This window comes from Cnephaeus nilssonii (genome assembly GCF_951640355.1).
Source record: "Cnephaeus nilssonii genome assembly, chromosome: 8".
NCBI classification, from domain to species: domain Eukaryota; kingdom Metazoa; phylum Chordata; class Mammalia; order Chiroptera; family Vespertilionidae; genus Cnephaeus; species Cnephaeus nilssonii.
The window spans coordinates 9,703,023-9,725,290 of record NC_137079.1 but is presented as its reverse complement, the minus strand read 5'-3'; the positions used below and the strand labels follow the sequence as shown (position 1 = coordinate 9,725,290).

At 44.0% G+C, this 22,268-nt stretch overlaps 1 protein-coding gene across 1 annotated transcript in view; it reads left to right on the top strand.

Annotated features, from left to right (window-relative positions):
- LOC307104097 (cytochrome P450 4V2-like) overlaps positions 1–22,268 on the top strand; it is a 40,549-nt gene that overhangs the window by 4,833 nt on the left and 13,448 nt on the right. Inside the window, exons 2-7 of the mRNA XM_079778734.1 lie at positions 9,567–9,679; positions 11,064–11,149; positions 11,913–12,103; positions 12,483–12,552; positions 14,633–14,759; positions 19,899–20,084. Of these exons, the coding sequence (XP_079634860.1) occupies positions 9,567–9,679; positions 11,064–11,149; positions 11,913–12,103; positions 12,483–12,552; positions 14,633–14,759; positions 19,899–20,084 (773 nt within the window). The remainder of the gene's footprint in view (positions 1–9,566; positions 9,680–11,063; positions 11,150–11,912; positions 12,104–12,482; positions 12,553–14,632; positions 14,760–19,898; positions 20,085–22,268) is intronic.

The window sequence follows — 22,268 nt, the reverse complement described above, 5'->3', positions numbered from 1 at the left end:
TAGTTAAGTTTATTCCTAGGTATCTTAATTTTTTTGGTGCGATGGTAAATGGGATTGCCTTTTTAGTCTCTCTGTCTGTAAGTTCACTGGTGTATAGAAAGGCCATAGATTTCTTGGCGTTAATTTTGTATCCTGCTACATTGCCGAATTCATTTATTAAGTCTATGAGTTTTTTGACGGAGTCTTTCGGATTTTTTATGTACAATATCATGTCGTCTGCAAATAAAGACAGCTTTACTTGTTCTTTTCCAATCTGGATGCCTTTTATTTCTTCTTCTTGTCTAATTGCAATGGCTAATACTTCCAGTACTATGTCAAACAGGAGTGGTGAGAGTGGGCATCCCTGTCTTGTTCCTGTTCTTAGGGGAAATGTCTTTAGTTTTTGTCCATTGAGTATGATGTTTGCTGTGGGTTTATCATATATCGCTTTTATTATGTTGAGGTATGAGCCATCTATTCCCACCTTGTTGAGAGCTTTTATCAAGAAAGGGTGTTGGATTTTGTCAAATGCTTTTTCTGCATCAATGGATATGACTATGTGATTTTTATCTTTCAATTTGTTTATGTGATGTATCACGTTTATTGATTTGCGGATATTGTACCATCCTTGCATTCCTGGAATAAATCCTACTTGGTCATGGTGTATGATCTTTCTGATGTACTGCTGGAGCCGATTTGCTAGAATTTTGTTGAGGATTTTGGCATCTATGTTCATGAGGGATATTGGTCTGTAATTCTCTTTCATTGTGTTGTCTTTATCTGGTTTTGGTATTAGGGTGATGCTGGCTTCATAGAAGGAGCTTGGAAGTGTTCCTTCCACTTGAATTTTTTGGAATAGTCTGAGGAGGATAGGTTTTAGTTCTTCCTTGAATGTTTGGTAAAACTCTCCTGTGAAGCCATCAGGCCCCGGGCTTTTGTTTGCTGGAAGCTTTTTGATGACTGCTTCAATTTCGTCCATAGTTATTGGCCTATTGAGCTGTTTAGATTCTTCTTGATTGATTTTTGGAAGGTTATATTTTTCTAGGAATATGTCCATTTCCTCCAGATTGTCCAGTTTGTTGGAATAGAGTTGTTCGTAGTATTTTGTAACAATCCTTTGTATCTCAGCGGGATCTGTTGTTATTTCACCTCTTTCATTTCTGATTTTGTTTATTTGGGTCCTCTCTCTTTGCTTCTTGGTGAGCCTGGCTAGAGGTCCATCAATCTTGTTTATCCTTTCAAAGAACCAGCTCTTGGTTTTGTTGATCTTATGTATTGTTTCTTTGGTCTCTATGTCATTTATCTCCGCTCTGATCTTTGTTATTTCCTTCCTTCTGGTTACACTGGGCTTTTCTTGCTGCTCTTTTTCTAGCTCTTTGAGTTGTAGGGTTAAGTAATTTATTACCATTGTTTCTTGTTTTTTGCAATAGGCCTGTAGAGCTATGAACTTCCCTCTCAAGACTGCTTTCGCTGTGTCCCATAGATTTTGGATTGTTGTGTTTTCATTGTCATTTGTTGCCATGATGTTTTTTATTTCTTCCTTGATCTCTCTGGTGACCCAGTCCTTGTTTCATAGCATGCTGTTTAGTCTCCATGTGTTTGATTTCTTTGGATTGTTTTTATTGTAGTTGATTTCCAGTTTTATGCCACTGTGATCTGAGAAGATGCTTGATATAATTTCTATCTTCTTGAATTTGAAGAGACTTTGCCTGTGACCCAGCATATGGTCTATCTTTGAAAATGACCCATGTGCACTTGAGAAGAATGTATATTCTGTGGCTTTGGGGTGAAATGTTCTGAAGATGTCAATTAATTCCATCTGGTCTAGTGAGTCATTTAGGATTGCTGTTTCTTTGCTGATTTTTTGTTTAGAGGATTTGTCCAGTGGTGATAGTGGGGTATTAAAGTCTCCTACTATGATTGTGTTGCTATTAATCTCTCCCTTGATATCCTCCAGGAGTTTTTTTATGTATTTGGGTGCTCCTATATTGGGAGCGTATATGTTTACCAGAATTATTTCTTCTTGTTGGATTTCTCCCTTTAGTATTATGAAGTGGCCTTCCTTATCTCTTGTTATGGCATTTACTTTGAGGTCTATTTTGTCAGATATAAGTATTGCTACCCCAGCTTTTTTTTCATTTCCATTTGCCTGAAAGATATTTTTCCATCCCTTCACTTTCAATCTGTGTGAGTCTCTTGTTCTGAGGTGGGTCTCTTGTAGACAGCATATATATGGGTCGTGTTTTTTTATCCATTCAGCTACTCGATGTCTTTTGATTGGAGCATTTAGTCCGTTTACATTTAAAGTTATTACTGAAAGGTATTTGTTTGCAGTCATATCTATTTTTGTGTCTGTATTCCTTCTTACCTGTTTATTTCTTCTTTTTACAGTATTCCCTTTAGCAATTCTTGCATTGCTGGTTTGGTGGTGACAAACTCCCTGAGGCTTTTTTTGTCTGCAAAGCTCCTGATTTCCCCTTCAATTTTGATTGATAGTCTTGCTGGATATAGTATTCTTGGATTCAGTCCTTTGCTTTGCAACACTTTGTATACCTCCTTCCATTCACTTCTAGCTTGTTGTGTTTCTGATGAGTAATCATTTGACAATCTGATGGGTGTTCCTTTGTAGGTAACTCTCTGTCTCTCTCTTGCCGCCTTTAGGATTCTCTCTTTATCATTTATATTTGCCATTGAAATTATGACATGTCTTGGTGTGGGTCTTTTGGGGTTGATCCTGCTTGGGACTCTCTTTACTTGCGTAACTTTTATCTTTCCCATATCCGGGAAGTTTTCTGTCATTATTTCTTCAAATAGATTTTCTAATCCCTGCTGCTCTTCTTGTCCTTCTGGCAGCCCTATTATACGCATGTTACTTCGTTTCATGTTGTCCCGAAGCTCCCTTAGGCTTTCCTCCTGCTTTTTAATTTTTTTCTCCAATTGCTGTTCAGCTTGAGCTTGTTTCTGTACCTGATCTTCTAACTCACTAATTCGGTCCTCTGCTTCTTGTAATCTACTGTTGAAACTTTCCATGGTGTTTTTGATTGTAGCTATATCACTTTTCATTTCTTCCTGATTCTTGCATAAGTTGTTGATTTTCTCATCCATCCGATGTATAAATTCCATGACCATTACTCTGAACTCCTTTTCGGTCATGTTGCAAGCTTCATTTTCACTAATTTCCTTTCTTGGCGACTCCACATTTTCTTTCCTCTGTGAGTTATTTCGTTTCCCCATTCTGGCTATTACCAGAAAGCTCAAGCTTCTGTTTGCGTGGACCTGGGCCGTGTGCTGTGGGGACTTCGCTCCACCCTAGTTTCACTGAAGTGCTCTGACACTAGGACGTGTGACTGTCTTTGGTTGGTGGGAACCAAACTTGCCCAGGATCAGTGTCCCCAGTGTTCCGTGTGGTCTCGTGTGCACATTTAGAATCAGGGGCCCTGTCTGCACCACACTGTTGGTATGTGCCGAGAATGAGATCCTTAGCATGTGCCAGGAGTCAGAGTTTCCCTGTGTCTGCACCAAGACTCGAGTGTCAAAGTCTCTGTTGCCTTGTGCGGTTTCTCGTTGAGAATCAGGGTCCCTGTGTGTGCACGCACCAACAATTGGGGTCGCTGGCTCTTAGTGTGAATGCGCTGTGAGTCAGGGATCCCAGGCAGCTGTGTCCGGCGTGCCAAATTCCCTGAAGTGGGGCTGCGTCCTGTGTGTGCTCTCTCTACTGAGCCAAACCGGCTAGAGCGCACATTCTTAAAAACCTGAAGGTGAGCCGGCTCAGTGCACTCTCCCAAAGTCCCAGAAGGGGGGCGGAGTCCATCCTGCGCGCCAAATTCCCCAAAGGGAAGCCCCTCTGTGCACGCTTTTAAGAATCTCTGAAGGGGGAGCTGTGCCCCGCGAGCCAAATTCCCCCAAATTCCCCGAAGGGGAGCCCTCTGTGCGCACTGACAGATTTCCCCGACGGGGAGCTGCTTCTGTCCCGTGCGCGAGGGCGCGCCAAATTCCCTAAGAGGGAGCGTGTCCCTGCGCAAAGCTCGGCAGCTTGGGCCAGGGGCGGGTCTATCAGTTACTATGGCGCTGTCTGTGCGCGCGCGCCTGTGAGCAGCTTGGGCGAAGGGCGCGTCTATCAGTTACTATGGCGCTTTCCGCACGCCTGTGGGCGCTCAGCAGCTTGGGGGAGGGGCGGGTCTATCAGTTACTATGGCGCTATCAGCGCCTGCGAGGAGGGGGATAGGCTCTTTGACTCACGGAAATCTGCCGGGAAGTCTGGATTCTTGTTTGTTTGTCTGAAGCTGTGATAGCAGTTCTCTGTCCCCAGTGGCTGCAGGGTCCTGGTTTGTGTCAGAAGCCAGGATCCGAGTCTCGGGCAGCTCTGTTTCCCAAGATGGCGTGGTCTCTGCGTCCGCACCAGCCGCCGAGAAGTGTCCGCTTTGTGCGCGGGGCTCCGCCGTCTAGGGCTGCCCTGTTCGGGAGCCCCTTGGAAGACCTGCAGAATCTAACTGACCCTATCTCATACACACACACACACACACCACACACATCTACACTCTCCTCTATGGGTTCCTCACTCACACTCTCTCCCTACCTTCCTGCCGGTCGCCATCTTTTTTCCTGTCCCTCCCTGGATTTTGCCAGCAATCTCAGGAGAGGCCTCATTTCCCAACCTAATTAGAAAGCCATTCCTCCCCTGACCTCATGTTGTTTGACTTGGGCGCTGTCTAACCTTTGCCAGGTATTTTCTCTGAGGGCTGGACCCTGTACCCCAATCTTTTAGTCACTGTATTCCCCCACTCAACCCCCACTCCCGGATCGCACTCACCAATTTAATATTTCTTGAGCTGACCCAGAGTTTTGTCATTGTTTGACCTTTCTGAATGCTGGGCTGCATTCCCCAGATGGGGCCTTAGGGATCTCAATAGAGAAAGGGTTAACTCCCAAATTTCCTCACTACTTCAGTGTTGTTGGGATTACTGGTCACCATTTCCCCACACCCAACATAAGGACCAGCCATAAAGCATGACCAGGGCCCCTAACCCTGGCTGCATGGAATCCCACCCCAGAAGCTTCCTGTATCCTTGGAATAGGAATACCAAGTTATTCACAGATCCCACACACCTCAGTGTTATTGTCCTAAAATATAACTCTGTAGTTCTAGTACTCATCAGGAACTTTCAGATATTGCCTAGAGACTATAAAAGAAAATCAAACTTCTTTAGCCTTCCAACACTCCAAGCTCATCTATCAATGTTATCATCCCCATCCTGTGCTCTGGCTAAACCTATAGGCAATTTTCAGACCTCCCTCCCTCTGCTCTGCTATTTCTGCTGCTTGGTTTACCCTAACTGCCTTTTTCTTCCTATAAAAAGCCAACTCATTCTTTTATGCTCAAATGCCATCTCTTTCTTGGAATTTCTCCGGTCCTTTCAATGAAAATCGATAACTCCTCAGACTTTAACTTGTAATTTAGCACCCATTTCATTTGACCTGATACTGTGATTAGTACCACAGTGACCATCTCCTATGATTATAAATTCCTTGAGAGTAGGGATCTGTTCCTTTGGCGGTACATGTTCCTTGCCTGTGGAATGCATGTGTGAGCATGTTGTGTTTTCAAGAAAAAGTAAGGTACTTCTGTAATATTCATTCTTATATCTGGACATGGCATAGGAAACTGATTTGATTGATTATCAAATTTCCCTATCTAATCCCTACATTTCCCTCAGTGCTTCTCAGTAATTATTTTTAGCTTAAGGATTCTTTCTTATATTCACTACTAGAGGCTCGGTACATGAAATTCATGCACAAGGGTGGGGGGAGTTGTGTCCTTCAGCCCAGCCTGCACCATCTCCAATCTGGGATCCCTCGAGGGATGTCCGACTGCCCGTTTCGGCCCAATCCCAGTAGGCAGTCAGACATCCCTCTCACAATCCAGGACTGCTGGCTCCCAACTGCTCGCCTGCCTGCCTTCCTGATTTGCCCCTAACTGCTTCTGCCTGCCAGCTGATCACCCCGTAACCACTCCCCTGCCAGCCTGATTGATACCTAACTGCTCCCCTGCCAGGTCGATTGCCCCTAACTGCCCTCCCCTGCCGGCCTGGTCCCCCACCAACTACCCTCCCCTGCTGACCCAGTCACCCCTAACTGCCCTCCCCTGCCAGCCTCATCGCCCCTAACTGCCATCCCCTGCAGGCCTGGGTCCCCCAAACTGCCCTCCCCTGCAGGCCTGGTCCCCTCAACTGTCCTCCCCTGCTGACTCGGTCACCCCAACTGCCCTCCCCTGCCAGCCTCATTGCCCCTAACTGCTCACCCCTGCTGGTCTCATCCCCCCCCCCCCCAACTTCCTTCCCCTGCAGGCCTGGTCCCCCCCAACTGCCCTCCTCTACCGGATTGTCCCCCCCAATTGCTCTCCCCTGCATGCCTGGGTCCCCCCCCCCAACTGCCCTTTCCTGTAGGCCTGGTCACCCCCAACTTCCCTCCTCTGCAGGCCCGGTCACCCCTAACTGCCCTACCCTTCAGGCTTGATCACCCCCACCTGCCCTCCCTTGCAGGCCTGGTCCCCCCCGAACTGCCCTCCCCTGCTGGCCATTTTGTGGCGGCCATCTTGTGTCCACATGGGAGCAGCCATCTTTGACCACATGGAGGCAGCCATCTTGTGTATTGGATTGACAGTCAATTTGCATATTACTCTTTTATTAGATAGGATGACATTCTTCCACATTTTTGTCACATTCCCAAGCCCAATTTTTTCCTATATCCAAGGAGATGTAGACATAGCTTATTATTTATATTCTAGAGACCAAGTGTATGAAATACGTGCATGGGTAGGGTCCCTAGTGGCTGCCAGACGCCGGCCAGGGCCTTCCTTCGTTCTTCACCACCCTCTGGTGGTCAGCACATGTTATAGCAAGAGATGGAACTCCTAGCTGGTCGAACTCCCAAGGGACACTTTGCATATTAGGCATATATATATATATATATATATATATATATATATATATATATATATATAGAATGTGTTTCTCTTCTACTAACAAAATATTTTAAAATATTGCTACATAACTTTTTATTCTTCTGCTTCAGGATAATACAACTCCCCTTTATTATATCTTTTGTTTATTCAAATAATATTAAAACTACAGGAAAGGTGTAAAAATAATATAGAGTTTGCATATGCTATATACCCAGCAAGCATCCTCTGATGGTGTTATTTTACACAATTAGTATCATTATCAAAACTAGAAAATTATTATTTGTCCAATGTTCTTTACAATACTACAGCCCTTATTTGCATTTTACAACACTTCCTAGTGTTCTTTTTCTGTTCTCAATTCAAAATCTCACCTGGCATGTAGTAGTTGTGCTTCCTTGTGTTATGCTCTTCAATATTAATCTTTTCTAACCTGTGATTATTTATCAGTCTTTCCATACACATTAAGACCTTGCACATTTTCTGAGACAGGTATTGTGTAGAATCACTCTCAGTTTGGATTTGCCTGTAGCTTTTTCAGAGTTTCATTGAGGTTATGCATTTTTGGCAAGAACACCGTATGTGATGTTGAAAGCTTTCCCTCTGAGATCAGGAAGACAAGGATGTTCACTCTCACCATTTTATTCAACATAGTATTATAGGTCCCAGTCAGAACATTTAGGCAAGAAAAAGAATGCAGATGGCATGATTGTTCATATAGGAAACCCTATTTACACCACCCCGCCCCCCCAAAAGTTAGAAATAATAACTAAATTTAGTAAAGTTGCAGGATCTAGATTCAATATACAAAATTCACTTGGATTTCTTTATGCTAACAATGGACTATCAGGAAGAGAAATTAAGGAAACAGTCCCATTTATAATTCAATCAAAACAATAAAACACCTAGGAATAAATTTAACGAAGGAGGTGAAAGTCTTGTACACTGAATACTGTAAGATATTGACTAGAGAAGTGATACAAACTAATTCTATCATTACTTATTCTGTTGCACAAGTTGTTCCAGTTTGGAGTATTAGGAGCTTTTCAAGTTGGCTGCTTGGTGTTTCAACATGGCCCCATCATTTTTTGAGCACTTCCTTTTTTTCTGGCACCATAATATATTCCACCCTTCTGGTATTTTTCTCTGCCTCAGCCCTAAAATCAATGACTTCTCCAAGGAGAATTGGTTTATTTTATTGTAGGACAGTATTTAGAAAAACTGAGATCTGGTACCTGTACTAGAAATGGGAGCCAACGTGGGAAGTTTTATTACCAGAAATCTTATTTAAAATATCAGAAAAGACATCAGAGCAAAATCACATTTAAGATGACACTTGAAGAATAAGTATGTGTTATTAGACAAAAAGCAGTAGGAATAAGAGTTTCCTACAAAGGCAAGAGGTTCTGTAGAGTCACTGAGACATTTGAGAAGTTGAAAGATTAGTAAAACAGAAGAGTTTTTTTAAATTATTTTTTTCTTGAGGTAAAATTGGTTAATAACATTATCTAAATTTCAGGTGTACAATAGTATAATTTGATGTCTGTATACTCTTTTGGGTGCTCACAACCAAACATCTAGTTTCCATATATTACCACTTGTTTAACCCCATTTACCTACTTTGCCCTCTCTCCACTCTCCTTCTTCTCTGTACACTATTCTGTAGTCTGTATCCTTGAATTTGTTTTTGTTTTGTTATATTTGTTCATTTGTTACTTTTTTGTTTTATATTTTACATATGAGTTAAATCAGACTGTTTTTGTCCTTGTCTGTCTGACTTATTTCACTTAGCATAATACCTTTAAGATCCATTCATGTTATCACAAATGACAATATTTTATCTTTTAAAAAATATATGTTCTTTATTGATTTTGGAGTGGAAAGGCGGGGGGGAGAGAGAGAGAAACATCAGTGATGAGAGAGAATCATTGATTGGCTGCCTTCTGCATGCCCCACACTAGGGGTCAAGCCTGCAACTTGGGCATGTGTCCTCACGGGGTCAATGCTCAACCACCGAGCCATGCCAGCTGGGCCATTATTATCACATCTTCTTTATCCATTCATCCATTGATGGACACCTAAGTTTGCTTCCATATGCTGGCTATTGTAAATAAAGCTGCAATTAACATTGGGGTGCACATATCTTTTTGAATTAGTGTTTTCATGTTCTTCAGATAAATACCCAGAAGAGGAATTGCTGGATCATATAGTAGCTCTCATCTCAATTTGTTGAGGAACTTCAATACTGTTTTAGAGAGGGTGAAAGGGAAGCATCTATCTACCAGGGCTGGAGAGTTGGGACAGGTTTCCCTTTCTATAGAAGCGTAGCCTGAAGCAGGTCAGGAGAAACTGAACAACCTCAGTGTTCTTGGGGAAGGCATGTCATAAGGCTCACCAGAAATATCCACAGTGCTTGGCATTTCTCAGTTAACCAGGTTGTTGCACATATATCATTCATATTTAAATTAGCCTCATAATTCATTCATTAATAATTTAGTAAGGACAACTGTGAGGTTTAGCTTCAAGATGTGAAAGATCTGGGAGATACTGAGTGAGTTGCCCAAAGTAAAAAAAAAACACAAAAAAGACAGAGTAAGAAACTTATTTAAAATTAAATATTTTCTCCTAGAGTTTTTCCAGCAGCTGATTCACTACACTGAAGAAAACAGATATAAGCCAATGATAAAACTCTGGCTTGGCACAGTACCAGTAATAGCCATGTATAAAGCCGAAACTATAGAGGTGAGTCAATGGTGACTATGATCAATGTTTCACTGTATATTTAGTGGTATGAGAATCTCATCAGAATAAACAGCAAATATATGTCCTTATATTTAATTGAATTCAATACAATGAGGATTCCATGAAATATCTAAGGTTGTGAAGGTGCCATTTAATGCTTTCCAGATATAGTCTGATTTCTGGGAAGAGTAGCAGCTTCTACATGTCTATACACATTTGGTATCAAGTAATATATTTGTCCTCCTTTTTTGGGAAGTCTTCAGTTGAACAGAAGCATAAATAGATTATTCTACAAGGTGAGCTCATATCATCTGCCAGGCACTGTTTTAAGATTACAAAAAATATAAGACTAATAAAATATAAGTGTTTCATTTAAGATGCTCAGAGTATCCATTATATTTTTATTATTTCAAGTTAAGTTTTTAAAAGAGAACACTAATCTGATATTGATGGGGAAGATGTTGTTAATTCACGCTATTGAAATTACTCCTAAAAATGTTTACCTTTCTTTTACTTATTATCATGACATTGGGAGTATGATCTTACGATTTAATGATAAATGATTTGGTACAGGAAGTAAAAATGGGATAAACAGACCTTCTCTTCATGGAGCAAAATTAACAGCAGAATTTCCTAGGGTTGTTGGGCTTGGATACATCTTTCTTACTCATTGTGTAAAACTCTTAGAGTGTCTCTGGTACCACACTGCAGAATCTACTGGCCCGGAGGAGATAGTGAGAGGGCCACATGTGGGTTTCAGCCATTGCTGGCCTAGTATAGTGGGCTTAGTACATGTGGATAGAGATCTTCCAAAGCAGGGAACTGCAGCAAGAAGCCGGAGAAGCATTTTGTGCATATGCTCATCCCTTCTGCTTTACTTTGGCTCCAGGCAACCTAACTATACCCATGGTTCCCAGTGCTACTTGTACCCTGGAGACATTCAAATGTGTACCTAGTGTAAGCCTTAATCCTGAGCTGCATACCTGCTTTTAGACTATGGCAACTTGAATGTCTCCAAATCAACATATGTGATCATGAACTTGTGATTTCAATCTCCCTAAATATGGTCATCCTTTGATTCACCCACCTTCTCTTCCCTCACTCCTAACCTCAATAAACAACTCCACTTGGCTCCTAATTCAGGGCAGGAGTCAGGGAATTCTCCTGGACATTTTCCTTTCAGCCAACTCCAGCTAGTCTCCAAGAGTGAGTGACAGTTGTATGCTCCAAACTAATTGGATTTGAGTAATAGTACTGAAAATGAACCACACCTAAGTAATTGTTATGAAATGTTACTTTAGAAAGTAGTTGTGTTCTAGCCCAGTATTCTTATAATTAAGGTTGCTTTCATATCTCTATCTCTCATTTTCCTTTTCTCTCTAAGGTAATTTTAACTAGCTCAAAGCAAATTGACAAGTCTTATCTGTACACCTTCCTACAACCATGGCTTGGCCTAGGACTTCTTACAAGGTAAGTCAGTGTAAATCGGTAAAGTTGTCTTGTGCGTAACTTATGTCAGGCGTTGACATGAGGTAGTTTTCCTATAGCAAGAATGTGCTGTCGGGTAGTAGGGAGAAGCTGAAAAGGTTGGGTGATAATGGGCCTCTGAGAGACAGGAACCCAGGGTGTAGAGTCATCTCCAGCCATGGCATTCAATCATGATGATCACCAGTGTTCCAAGGAGGGTAAGAAAGTGCCAATGTATAAAGGGAGTACGGCACAGGGGAGTTCTGAGCAGGGAAATCTTGAAAATCCAATGAAAACGGCAGTCATCCTCAGAGAAGTGAGCGGAGCACAGTAACTTCAGTCCTTGCGCTGCCGTCCAGCAACAGGACCCCATGAACTGAGAAAGGGAAAGCAGGGCTTCGGTGGGGACTTCGGAGACGTCAACGATGTTAGAGATCAAAGTAGACTCATGGAGCTCCTTGATCTTCAGAGGGATAAGGTTGGCTAAAGGGGGGAAATTTCTAAGTTTTAGAAACTCAGAACTTAGAAATCCAGAAAAATTCTTAAAATTTTCAATTTTGATGAGTGCTCTTTTAAATGTTAGTAATATTGAAGGATATCTAAAATATGCCCATTTTGTAACTACATATGAATCTCTCCTTGTCATTCTGACCAAAACATTTAGGAATCTGTAGATTAGGAAGAATTTTTTGTCTTAACTATGCCTTATTTATTAGTTTTGGATGTTGCTTTTCTCTTCTTTTGTAACCATGTCTTGCATTTCTAGTACTGGAAACAAATGGCGCTCTAGGAGAAAACTGTTAACACCCACTTTCCATTTTACCATTCTGGAAGAGTTCTTAGATGTCATGAATGAACAAGCCAACATATTGGTTAAAAAGCTTGAAAAACATGTTGACGGAGAAAAATTTAACTGCTTTTTTTACATCACTCTTTGTGCCTTAGATATCATCTGTGGTAAGTCTCATTGATTTGTTTCTAGAGTTATGGTGTAAACAGAAAATGGCCCAAATAGAAAATAACACTTCACTGGGAAGCAAATGAAGGGGTTAGAAAGGATATTGGCTTCTTTGGGGTGGTCCTTCCACTAAATTAGACTCCTGAGAAGCAGTGCTCACTGCTAGGGCTTCGAGCAGAGCCAACCTGCCAGGAAGGTCAGAGGGAAGGAGGAGCAGGAACAGGGAGTAGGAGAAACAAAAGGTGCAAGATTGAAAGGGGAAAGGAACAATTCTAAAACATATAAGAGTTTATGTCTTTTTTCAAGTGTTTGCCACTGGAAATTAAACACAAGGCATGTGCATGAATTGAATGGTTGCTTCTCACCCATATTTTTCAGAAACAGCTATGGGCAAGAATATTGATGCTCAGACTAATGATGATTCTGAGTATGTCCGTGCAGTTTATAGGTAAATGGAGCCCTTCTAATTATTTTTAAAATTGCTATTGATTCAAGCTTTAAACAATATCACTAATAATTTTTTGTCTGTGTTGTATCTTTTTCATTGTTTCACAATGAAATATTGCATTAAAAATCAGCCTAATCATTGAAACATGTATTTTAACAGTAGAGAATTTATTGTATAAACTAGATGCACGGTGCATGAAATTCATGCAGGGGAGGGGGTCCATTCGCCCAGCCTGCACTTCTCCAATCTGGGACCCCTTGGGGTATGTCTGACTGCCGGTTTAGGCTTGATCTTGCAGGGACCCCTGGCTCCTAACTGCTCACCTGCCTGCCTGCCTTATTGCCCCTAACCACACTAGGTGGGTTTCTGATATCCCCTAACCAGTCTGCCTGCCTGCCTGCCTGATCCCCCTAATGGCATCTGCCTGCCTGTCTGATCATCCTTGACCACCTCTGCCTGACTGCCTCATGCCCCTAACTGCTCCCCTGCCAACCTAATCACCCCTAACTTCTCTCCCCTGCTGGCCTGATTGCCCCTAACTGCCTCTGCCTGCTGGCCTGATTTGCCCCTAACCCCTCTTCTCCTGCCAACCTGGTCACCCCTAACCATTCTCCCCTGCTGGCCTGATTGCCCCTAACCACTCTCCCCTGCTGGCCTGATTGCACTTAATCCTTCTCCCCTGCTGGCCTGATCAAGCCTAGCCACTCTCCCCTGCTGGCCTGATCACCCCTAACTGCTCTCCCCTGCCAGCCTGATTGCCTCTAACCGCTCTCCCCTGATGGCCTGATCGCCCCTAACTCCTGTCCCCTGCTGGCCTGATCACCCCTAACTGCCTCTGCCTTGGCTACGCCACCGTGGCTTTGTCTGGAAGGACATCCAGAAGGATGTCCAGAAAGGTGTACAGAAGATGTCTGGCCTATCCAGTCTAATTAGCATATTACCCTTTTATTAGTATAGATTATGGCACACCCAGGGTATGTTATAATTTTAAGTGATTATTTTACAATAGATTGAGAAATTACATTTTGATGCTTTCTGATAAAATAAAGATAAAAATATTTTTAGCATAATAACCACTAGGTATAAATAATTATTCATTAAAAAAACTTGTAGATATTATTCCAGAATGTTAGCTGTGATTATTGTTTTGTGTTGTGTGCTTCTCTTTCTTGTTTGTGTTGTTATTAATTCTCTCTTCCCATATTTTCTGCACTGAGTGTGTATTATTTTTTAATTGAAATAGTCATATTTACTTTGAAAAATTGCTGATATTATTCAACTATTAAAAGGCAGGGTCAAGGTTTGATTTGAGGAATTCTGTCTTTAAGTCCACTGCCCATTTCATTTTAACACATATTAACATATATAATCTGCCAGTCATTACATAAGATACTGACTAGTTTTATAGTGGTCCACAGAACAGAATAACAGGGAGACAAGCATCGAAACAAATAAGTATAAGCTTATAAACTATAATAATTGCTTAAAAAGAAAAAATAAGGTTGATATTCGAGAAGAAACCAGCAATAAAGTCCACAGATTGAGTGACCAGGAAAGGCCACTCTGCAGAATTGGCCTGTGAGGTGATCTCAAAGGAGGAGATCACGTCTAGGTCTTCCTGCTCCATCACTGGAAATGTTGAGGGAGGGACTCGGGACAGGGATGTGACAGAGGGGCACTTTACTGCAGAAGAGGACAGCCAGAGGAGTGATCAAGCAAATGTGTGGACATTAAACAGGCAGATTTCATCCCACCCTGTGGTATAAGAGCTACAGGCAGCTCGGGGAGGTCCGGAACTCTTCCGGGAGAAATGGAAGGAGAGATCAGATGGCCATCTAGTGAGGATGTTTTGTAATGGATTCTTCATTCCTCTAAAGGACCCATTTAATTCTTAAGCTTCCATGGATGTGTAATAGCCCATGCCTTCATGGTAGAGCATAAAGCATAGAGCTCTTAGAAGCTGCTAAGATGGATTATCATCGTGGCCACATATTACCCTCATTGAGACCAGGCACCAAATAGGTACTCAAGCAATGCACATTTTGATATATCAGCTGATACATTTGCACCCTGTTTATAGGATGAGTGATTTGCTACATCAAAGAATGAAGACGATTTGGTTCTGGCATGACGTTTTCTACCTTTTGTTTAAAGAAGGAAGGGACCACAAAAGGAACCTAAAGATCTTACATAATTTTACCACCAATGTAAGTCCTCATTTTATTTTATTGTGGTCAAACATACATAACATAAAATCCTAATATATAAAAACCCTGGGTTGTAACAACCAGTAACAACGGGAGGCTGACCAACCAGAAGTCAGTGCTGGCCCTGCCCCCAAGCAAGCAGTAAGGGGCAATCAGGCAAGCAGGCAGAGGGGTGATCAGGTAGGCAGACCAGCAGTTAGGGGCGATCAGGTAGGCAGACCAGCAGTTAGGAGTGATCAGGTAGGCAGACCAGTGGTTAGGAGTGATCAGGTAGGCAAGCAAGCAGTTAGGGGTGATCAGGTAGGCAGACCAGCAGTTAGGGGTGATCAGGTAGGCAGACCAGTCGTTAGGAGTGATCAGGTAGGCAGCCCAGTGGTTAGGAGTGATCAGGTAGGCAAGCAAGCGGTTAGGGGTGATCAGGTAGGCAGACCAGCAGTTAGGGGTGATCAGGTAGGCAGACCAGCGGTTAGGAGTGATCAGGTAGGCAAGCAAGCAGTTAGGGGAGATCAGAAAGGAAGGCAAGCGGTTAGGGGAGATCAGAAAGGCTGACGGCCCCTCGCCAGGCTGACCCCACCCCCAAGCAAGCGTTAGGGGCAATCAGGCAGGCATCCAGAGTAGTTAGGGGTGATCAGGTAGGCAGATCAGTGGTTAGGATTTATCAGGTAGGCAGACCAGCAGTTAGGGGCGATTAGGTAGGCAGATGGCCCCTCCCAGGGCTGGCCCTGCTCCCCAGCAGAGAAAGAGGGAGACCCAGGCCAGCCAAGCCATTGAACCCTAGCCTGTCACCTGCAGAGGGTGGCAAACAGTGGCAGCGGCGTGGGTGGGGCCAGCTGCCTGCAGCTGGGGGAAGGAAAGCCCCGATAAGCCCTGATCTCGGGGATCTAAAACTAGGGAGGAAGCTAGTCCTGTTTATGGAAAGGCAAACTTTAATTGAAAACATGCATTATAATTTAAATGTACTAACAAAAGTGCCAAAGTAATTATATTTATCCTTTGCTGTAAATTTTAGTTTAAAATATGATGGCATTGCTTCCTGACAGTGAGGTACTGCCTCCACCAATGGATCAAGTGGTAGAGTCCCTAGATGTTAGATGAATGAGATGTGGGAGTGAGCTGCCCTCAGTGGAGTATAGCAAAATTGCCTGGCAAGAGGTGAACGGTGAACAGTTTGTATTTTTAGGTACAATTACACTTGTCTTCAAATTTCATGCATTAATATCAGTATCTATAATGAATGAATTCCAAATTGGATGAATAATATCAAAAATTGCATACTGAGTGTCAGGCACCAGGGGTTCCACCAAGAATCAAAGAGAGGACATGGTGCTTGTCTTAACGGAACTTGGGATCTGTTCATTCAAAGCAGAAGCAGGTTTGGATGATTGCCTGAAAGGAGGAGAAAGTTGAAATGTGTAACCAAATTAAGCTCAGGGGCTTTCATTCTTTTACTCATTCAACACATACCTCATGGACATTTCTAAAAGGCCAAGCAGTGTTCTAAAGGTTGGAAATATATCAATGAATAAAGGCAAATTTGCTGCTACATTGCAGTTGGAGGAGAAAGTCATTAAATAACAAATACAATGCCAGGTGGTAAGTGAAATGGAAAAGAGGTAAAGCAGGCTGAGGAAGAGAGTGAGTGCCAGGGACTAGGGTAGCAGTGACCCTGACAGTGTGACAATGGACAGCGGAGATCTAAAACTAGGGAGGAAGCTAGTCATGCTGGCTTCTGAGGCAAGAGCATTCCAGGCAGAAGGAGAGGCAAGCATACAGGGTGATTCTTTTCTCCAATATAAAATATAATTAGAATGATCTATAATTTGTCTATTATATAATAACTAGAGACCTGGTGCATGAAAATTTATGCACTGGAGGGGGTCCCTCAGCCCAGCCTGCCCCCTCTCACAGTCCTGGAGCCCTCCGGGGTGGGAGGCAACTCAATGATCAGGGGAAGGTGAGGCCCCCATCACACCTCTGCTGCTGCCACTGCTGGCAGTGCAAGCCTTGGCTAGCCCTGGTTACCTGAGCCTCAGGAGGCCCTGGGCGGCTGGGCAGCTGACATCCTAGGCTTGCTTGTGCCTTGGGCATCAGCTGGGCATCCTTCATCCAAGGCTTGCCTGGGCCTTGGGCTGACCCTGGGCTGCTGGGAGGCTGAGGGTCGGTCTGGCCACACCATGTGCCTGCCATCCCCCCAGCTGGGCTGAAAGGACTGTGGAACTCTGGTGGGGCTGAGGGCCTGGGTACTGCCATCTTGTGGTTATGGGCGCCACCATCTTTGTGATGTGTGATGGTCAATTTGCATATTTCCTTTTTATTAGATAGTACTAGAGGCCTGGTGCACAAAATTCGTTCATGGGTGGGGCGTTCCTCAGCCCAGCCTGCACCCTCTCCAATCAGGGTCATCCCTCTAGCAATCCAGGACTGCTGGCTTTTAACTGCTCACCTTCCTGCCTGCCTGATTGCCCCTAACCACTTTGCCTGCCTGCCTGCCTGATCGCCCTTAAACCCTCTGCCTGCCTGCTTGATCATCCCTATCCACCTCTGCCTTCCGGCCTGATGCCCCTAACTGCTCCGCTGCCTGCCTGATCGCCCCTAACCTCTCTGCCTGCCTGCCTGATCATAATTTTACCACCCCTAACCACTCTGCCTTCCTGCATGATCGCCCCTAACCGCCTCTGCCTTGGCCCCCACTACCATGGCTTTGTCTGTAAGGACGTCAGAAGACACCTGGTCTATCCGATATAATTAGGATATTACCCTTTTATTAGTATAGAGGATTAGTCAGCTCAGACAGCAATAACAAAATATCATAAATTTGTGTTGCTTAAACAACAAAAATGTATTTTTCTCACAGTTCTGGAGGCTGGAATTTGGGGTGAGGGTACCAGCATAGCATCGTCCCATATACCAGAAAGTGGTGGATTGATTGCCAGTCAGGGCACATGCCCAGGTTGCAGATTCAATGCACAATTCAGTGAGTGCAGAAAACAATGGAACAATGTTTCTCTCTCTCTTCTTCTCTCTGAGATCAATTATAATGAATGATAAACAATGTTCTATAAGATGATTTTAACAGGAAAGACATTAGTGATCTATGAAGTGAAAAACTCGTTATAACACATATATACAGCATGACACCATTAAAAAAACATTTATTGATTTCAGAGAAAGGGAGAAGGATAAATAGATAGAAACATCAATGATGAGAATCATTGATCAGCTGCCTCCTGCATGCCCCTACTGATGATCAAGCCTGAAAATTGACCGGGAATCATATCATTACCTCCTGCTTCATAGATGGATGCCCAATCACTGAGCCCCACCAGCCGGGCCCCATTTTCATCAATACCAGGCACATGAGGTACATTGGCAAGATCTCACTACTAGATAAAAGCCTGAAATTGCCCAAACTCCTTTTCAGCTAGGTTTCAGGATATGAATTTGTTTCTGCCATTTGGATGCGCTTGCACAATATTTTGAAGACAGAAGTGGGGCGGAGGCATCTTCCCGCAGTTTGGGCTGTTTGCTGCTGGTGACCATGTTTGCATAGATGTGGAGGTTTTCTGCAGCGGAACCCAGGCTGTGCACAGGCAGTTGTGGCAGAGGCAGTGCCCAGTGACCTGTTTTGCGGGAGCTGGAGGACACTTGCGGAAACAGCAGTTTCCTGATCTGTGGGTCGCAGCTGTGCCAGAGTGTCCTAGAATTCAGTTGTGGTTGAGGGGGCAGCTCCTCCCGCTAGGCAGAGAGTCTTTCCTGGGGGCCCAGCCTAATATGCACTCCTCCAGCTTTCCGATGATTTCCCAAGCACCAATTCCATGTGCTAAATTCTTTCCTGCCTAAAATACCAAAGATCGAAAAGCATTTTGGATCCTCTACTTTCAACGAGAACAATGCTGCACAGGGTCAGGTCTGAGAAGTGGGTGAGGTGTTGCAGAATGCTCCCTTCTTTGAGTCTCAGCTTTCTCTTCTGTAGAAAGGAGACCAAAGACTATCTGTTCATAGTTACTGAAGACCGTGGCAGCTGTGTTTCCCGAAGAAGGCCTAAACATTTCCCATCCCTCCTGTGGCCTTGCCACTTTCTGCCATGTCCTCTCTCTTGAAATGGGGCTGACCTCTGAATTCCAAGGCCAAGGCCAAAAGGGCGTGGGGCTGCAGCCCCGCCCACTCCTTCAGGGTTTCCAGCTCTGGCCCCACCCACACCGTTCCACAGGGCCTTGCCCTCCTGGCTTGCTTCCTCTCCTGTCTGCGACCCAGAGCCTCACTGCACATCATGGCGCACCTGCTGGTGTTGCTGGGCCCAGGGGGTGGGGTAAGAGCCCAGGTTGGGCCTCACACCTCCTGGTTCCTGTGTGCTGCTGCCCCCCTGTGCCCTGCAGCCCCTAATCCTGCCACTGTTCCAAATGGGGCCAGACACCTAGGTGCTGTGTGTGAACCACAGGGACTACTGTGGGCATCAGGAAATTCTCCCCACCCCATCCCCGACTCCATTGCCCTGATCCTGGGTCCACTTCTGCCAATGGAGAGCTTTGCCACACAGCTGCCCGAGACTGAGACAGAGCAATTTCAAGGTCCCGGGACCCCAAATTTCTGCCAGCCAAGGCAGTGGCTAGCTGGCCCCACACTGATTGGGTGTTGGGGGCAATCTGGCCCAGATCACGTCGGATCACTGGCCGCAGTGGGATTCATAGCAACCGGACCTGAGGTCGTTATGGTTGTGATGGTGTTACAGTCTCTGGCTTTATATAGATAGATAGATAGATAGATAGATAGATAGATAGATAGATAGTGTTCTCTCCACCACCCAACTTTTTCTCATGAGATCTTCCAACTCTCTGGGGCCCTATTCAGGAGATGACTACTCTATTCCCATGTTGGAAAGGCTGCAAAAATAGTCCTTGGAAACGATGTATTTGTCTGACATTAAATTTGTTTTTAAAAATCTTATCAAATAATGCCCTAAAAATGGTCACAGAAAGCTTTACTATATTTTCACAAAAACCTAAGTTCCTGTTGAGTGAGACAGAACAGAAAGGCTTAGAAAAAAATCAGTTAAAGAAACTGGTATATTTTCACAAGAAAATGGACTATTAGGCCATATCAAATTCCACACAAAAACATGTGATCATTTAAATCATACAGGTCATCAATGAACGGGCCAATGAAATAAAGAGAGAAGAAGAACGTAAAAGTGATGACAAGGGCACGACCCTCTCCAACAGAAAACGCAAGGCTTTTCTCGACTTGCTTTTAAATGTGATGGATGATGAAGGGAACAAGCTAAGCCATGAGGCTATTCGAGAAGAAGTGGACACTTTCATGTTTGAGGTATTTTGCATTGTCATGTTAGTCTCAGGTATCCTCATTAAACAAATTACAGTTCCTGTTACATAATAAGAAATTTTTTTTGTTTTTTTTGTTTTTTTAATCTTGGGAGTTAAAAATGCTAAGGATGAAGAAATAGCCAGCACTAATACTTTGAGTTGTGTAAGCATTTAATAGTAAAATTAGAAATAGCAAGAATTATTTGTAGCCACCTTTTAAAATTGGGGTCTTTGGTATAAGGGATGATCTGTTCTCAGTTTACTAGTATTTTTAATTAAAAAAATAATTTATAGGAATTCTTTAAAAAAGTCTTTAGCATTTTTTAAAAGTCTGATCATATTTTGAAGTAGCTTGTTATAAAGGATGAAGAGTCATTATATTTTAGTTAGAAATTACAAAGTTTAAGACCCTAATTAAATACCAGATCACCTTTCTTCTTCAGAAAGAGCTGTAGCCTTGTGTGGATTTTTTTCTTCCCAACACCAGGGAAGTTTTCTGTCATTATTTCTTCAAACAGGTTTTCTATTCCTTGCTCCACTTCCTCTTCTTCTGGCACCCCTATTATGAGGATGTTGTTTCTTTCTTGATGTGCCAAACCTCCCTTAGGCTCTCCTTCTGCTTTTTAAGTTTTCTTTCCAGTTGCTGCTGCGTGTGTGTGTATTTTCCTACTTTGTCTTCTAATTCGCTGATGTGGTCCTCAGTCTCTTCTAGTCTGGTGTTTAAGCCTTCCATTAAGTTCTTTATGGCAGCTAGCTCATTCTTCATTTCCTCTTGATTCCTTTTCATGTTGGTGACATCTTATTCAACTTCTGATAATTCTCATTGAGTTGTATGTATTTGTCATCCAGATGTTTTAGCATCCTTATAACCATTACTCTGAATTCTTTCTCTGATAAGTTACTTGCCTCCATCTCATTTAATTCCCTTTCTGGTGATTCCTTTTTTCCTTTTCTTTGGGGATTGTTTTTATGTCTCCCCATTTTTTGCTGCAATGTTATAATTGTTTCTATGTCTTAGATCCAACTGCTTTGCTACCTACCCAGGTTCTTTTAGGTGTGGTGCTATACAGTTGGTAATTTTGGGGTCCCAGGGGTGCAGTCTCTTAGATCTCCTGGACTTGGTGATCTAGCGGAGCCTCCTACTTGAGCTGTTTGGGTTCTCTTGATGTAGTTGGGTCTTGAAAGTTAGTTTCTTATTCCTGGATGAAATCTCGTCACAGATTGGCAAGGTGACTTGCCCCCAGCTTCATTGTGCAAGCTGTTGTGGATATCATCATAGTTCCAGCTCTTGTGGAAAGGGTTGCCTGAGGTCTCACTGGTATGTGCCCACTGTGAGTTCCCAGAGTCCATGGGCTTGGGAAGAAGGGGTCTCAGGGTCTGAGGCTCAGGTAATATGACTTTGGCTGCTGGTGTGTGACTCTTGCTGGGGTTGTGTCACTCTATAACTCACTATGAGGGTCCTGGAGCCTGTGCAGGTGTGGAGAGGGGGGGGAGCAGCTTTCCCATAGTCTGCCTTTGAGGCAGTGGGACTCTGGCCAAGGTGATTTCCCTCTCTGAATCACAAGGGGGTTCAGAAGCTTGCAGCTGGGGTTGTGGAAATCTCAGAGTGTGTGGCTGAAACAATGTGACCTTGTCTGGGGAGGTGGGTCCTCAGTAATTCACCAAGGTGTCCAGAGGTAGGCAGCATTGAGAGGGATGTCGTGGATCCTGCTGAGGGAGCCGTGCCCCATGGAGCTCACAGAAGGGCCCAGGAGCCATCTGCTGGGGCTGTGTGTTCCTGAGGCCCACACGCTGCAGCTGCATGATCATGGTCTGCCACTGACCCGGGGAGGGAGAAGTCCCAGTTTCTGCTGGGGGAGCTGTGCGCCCTTGGGTGGATATGAGTGCCCAGCGGCGGCTTACAGAGGCACCCAGGAGCTGTCTGCTGGGGCGGTGGGCTCAGGGGGGGCCCCTGTGCTGGGGCATTGCTACCATGAAGACTGGATGCTGGCAGCCAGGGTCGTGCCTTGCAGTGGCTCAGAGAGGCCCCTGGGAGCCGCCTGCTGGGGCAGTGGGCTCAGGAGGCCTGTGCACTGGATCCGTGTGACTGAGGTGACTGAGGTCGGCAGTCAGAGAGGGGAAGTCTGAGTTTCTGCAGCCGGGGTCTTCTGCCCTTGGTTGGATACAAGTGTGCCCAGTGGCTATTCAC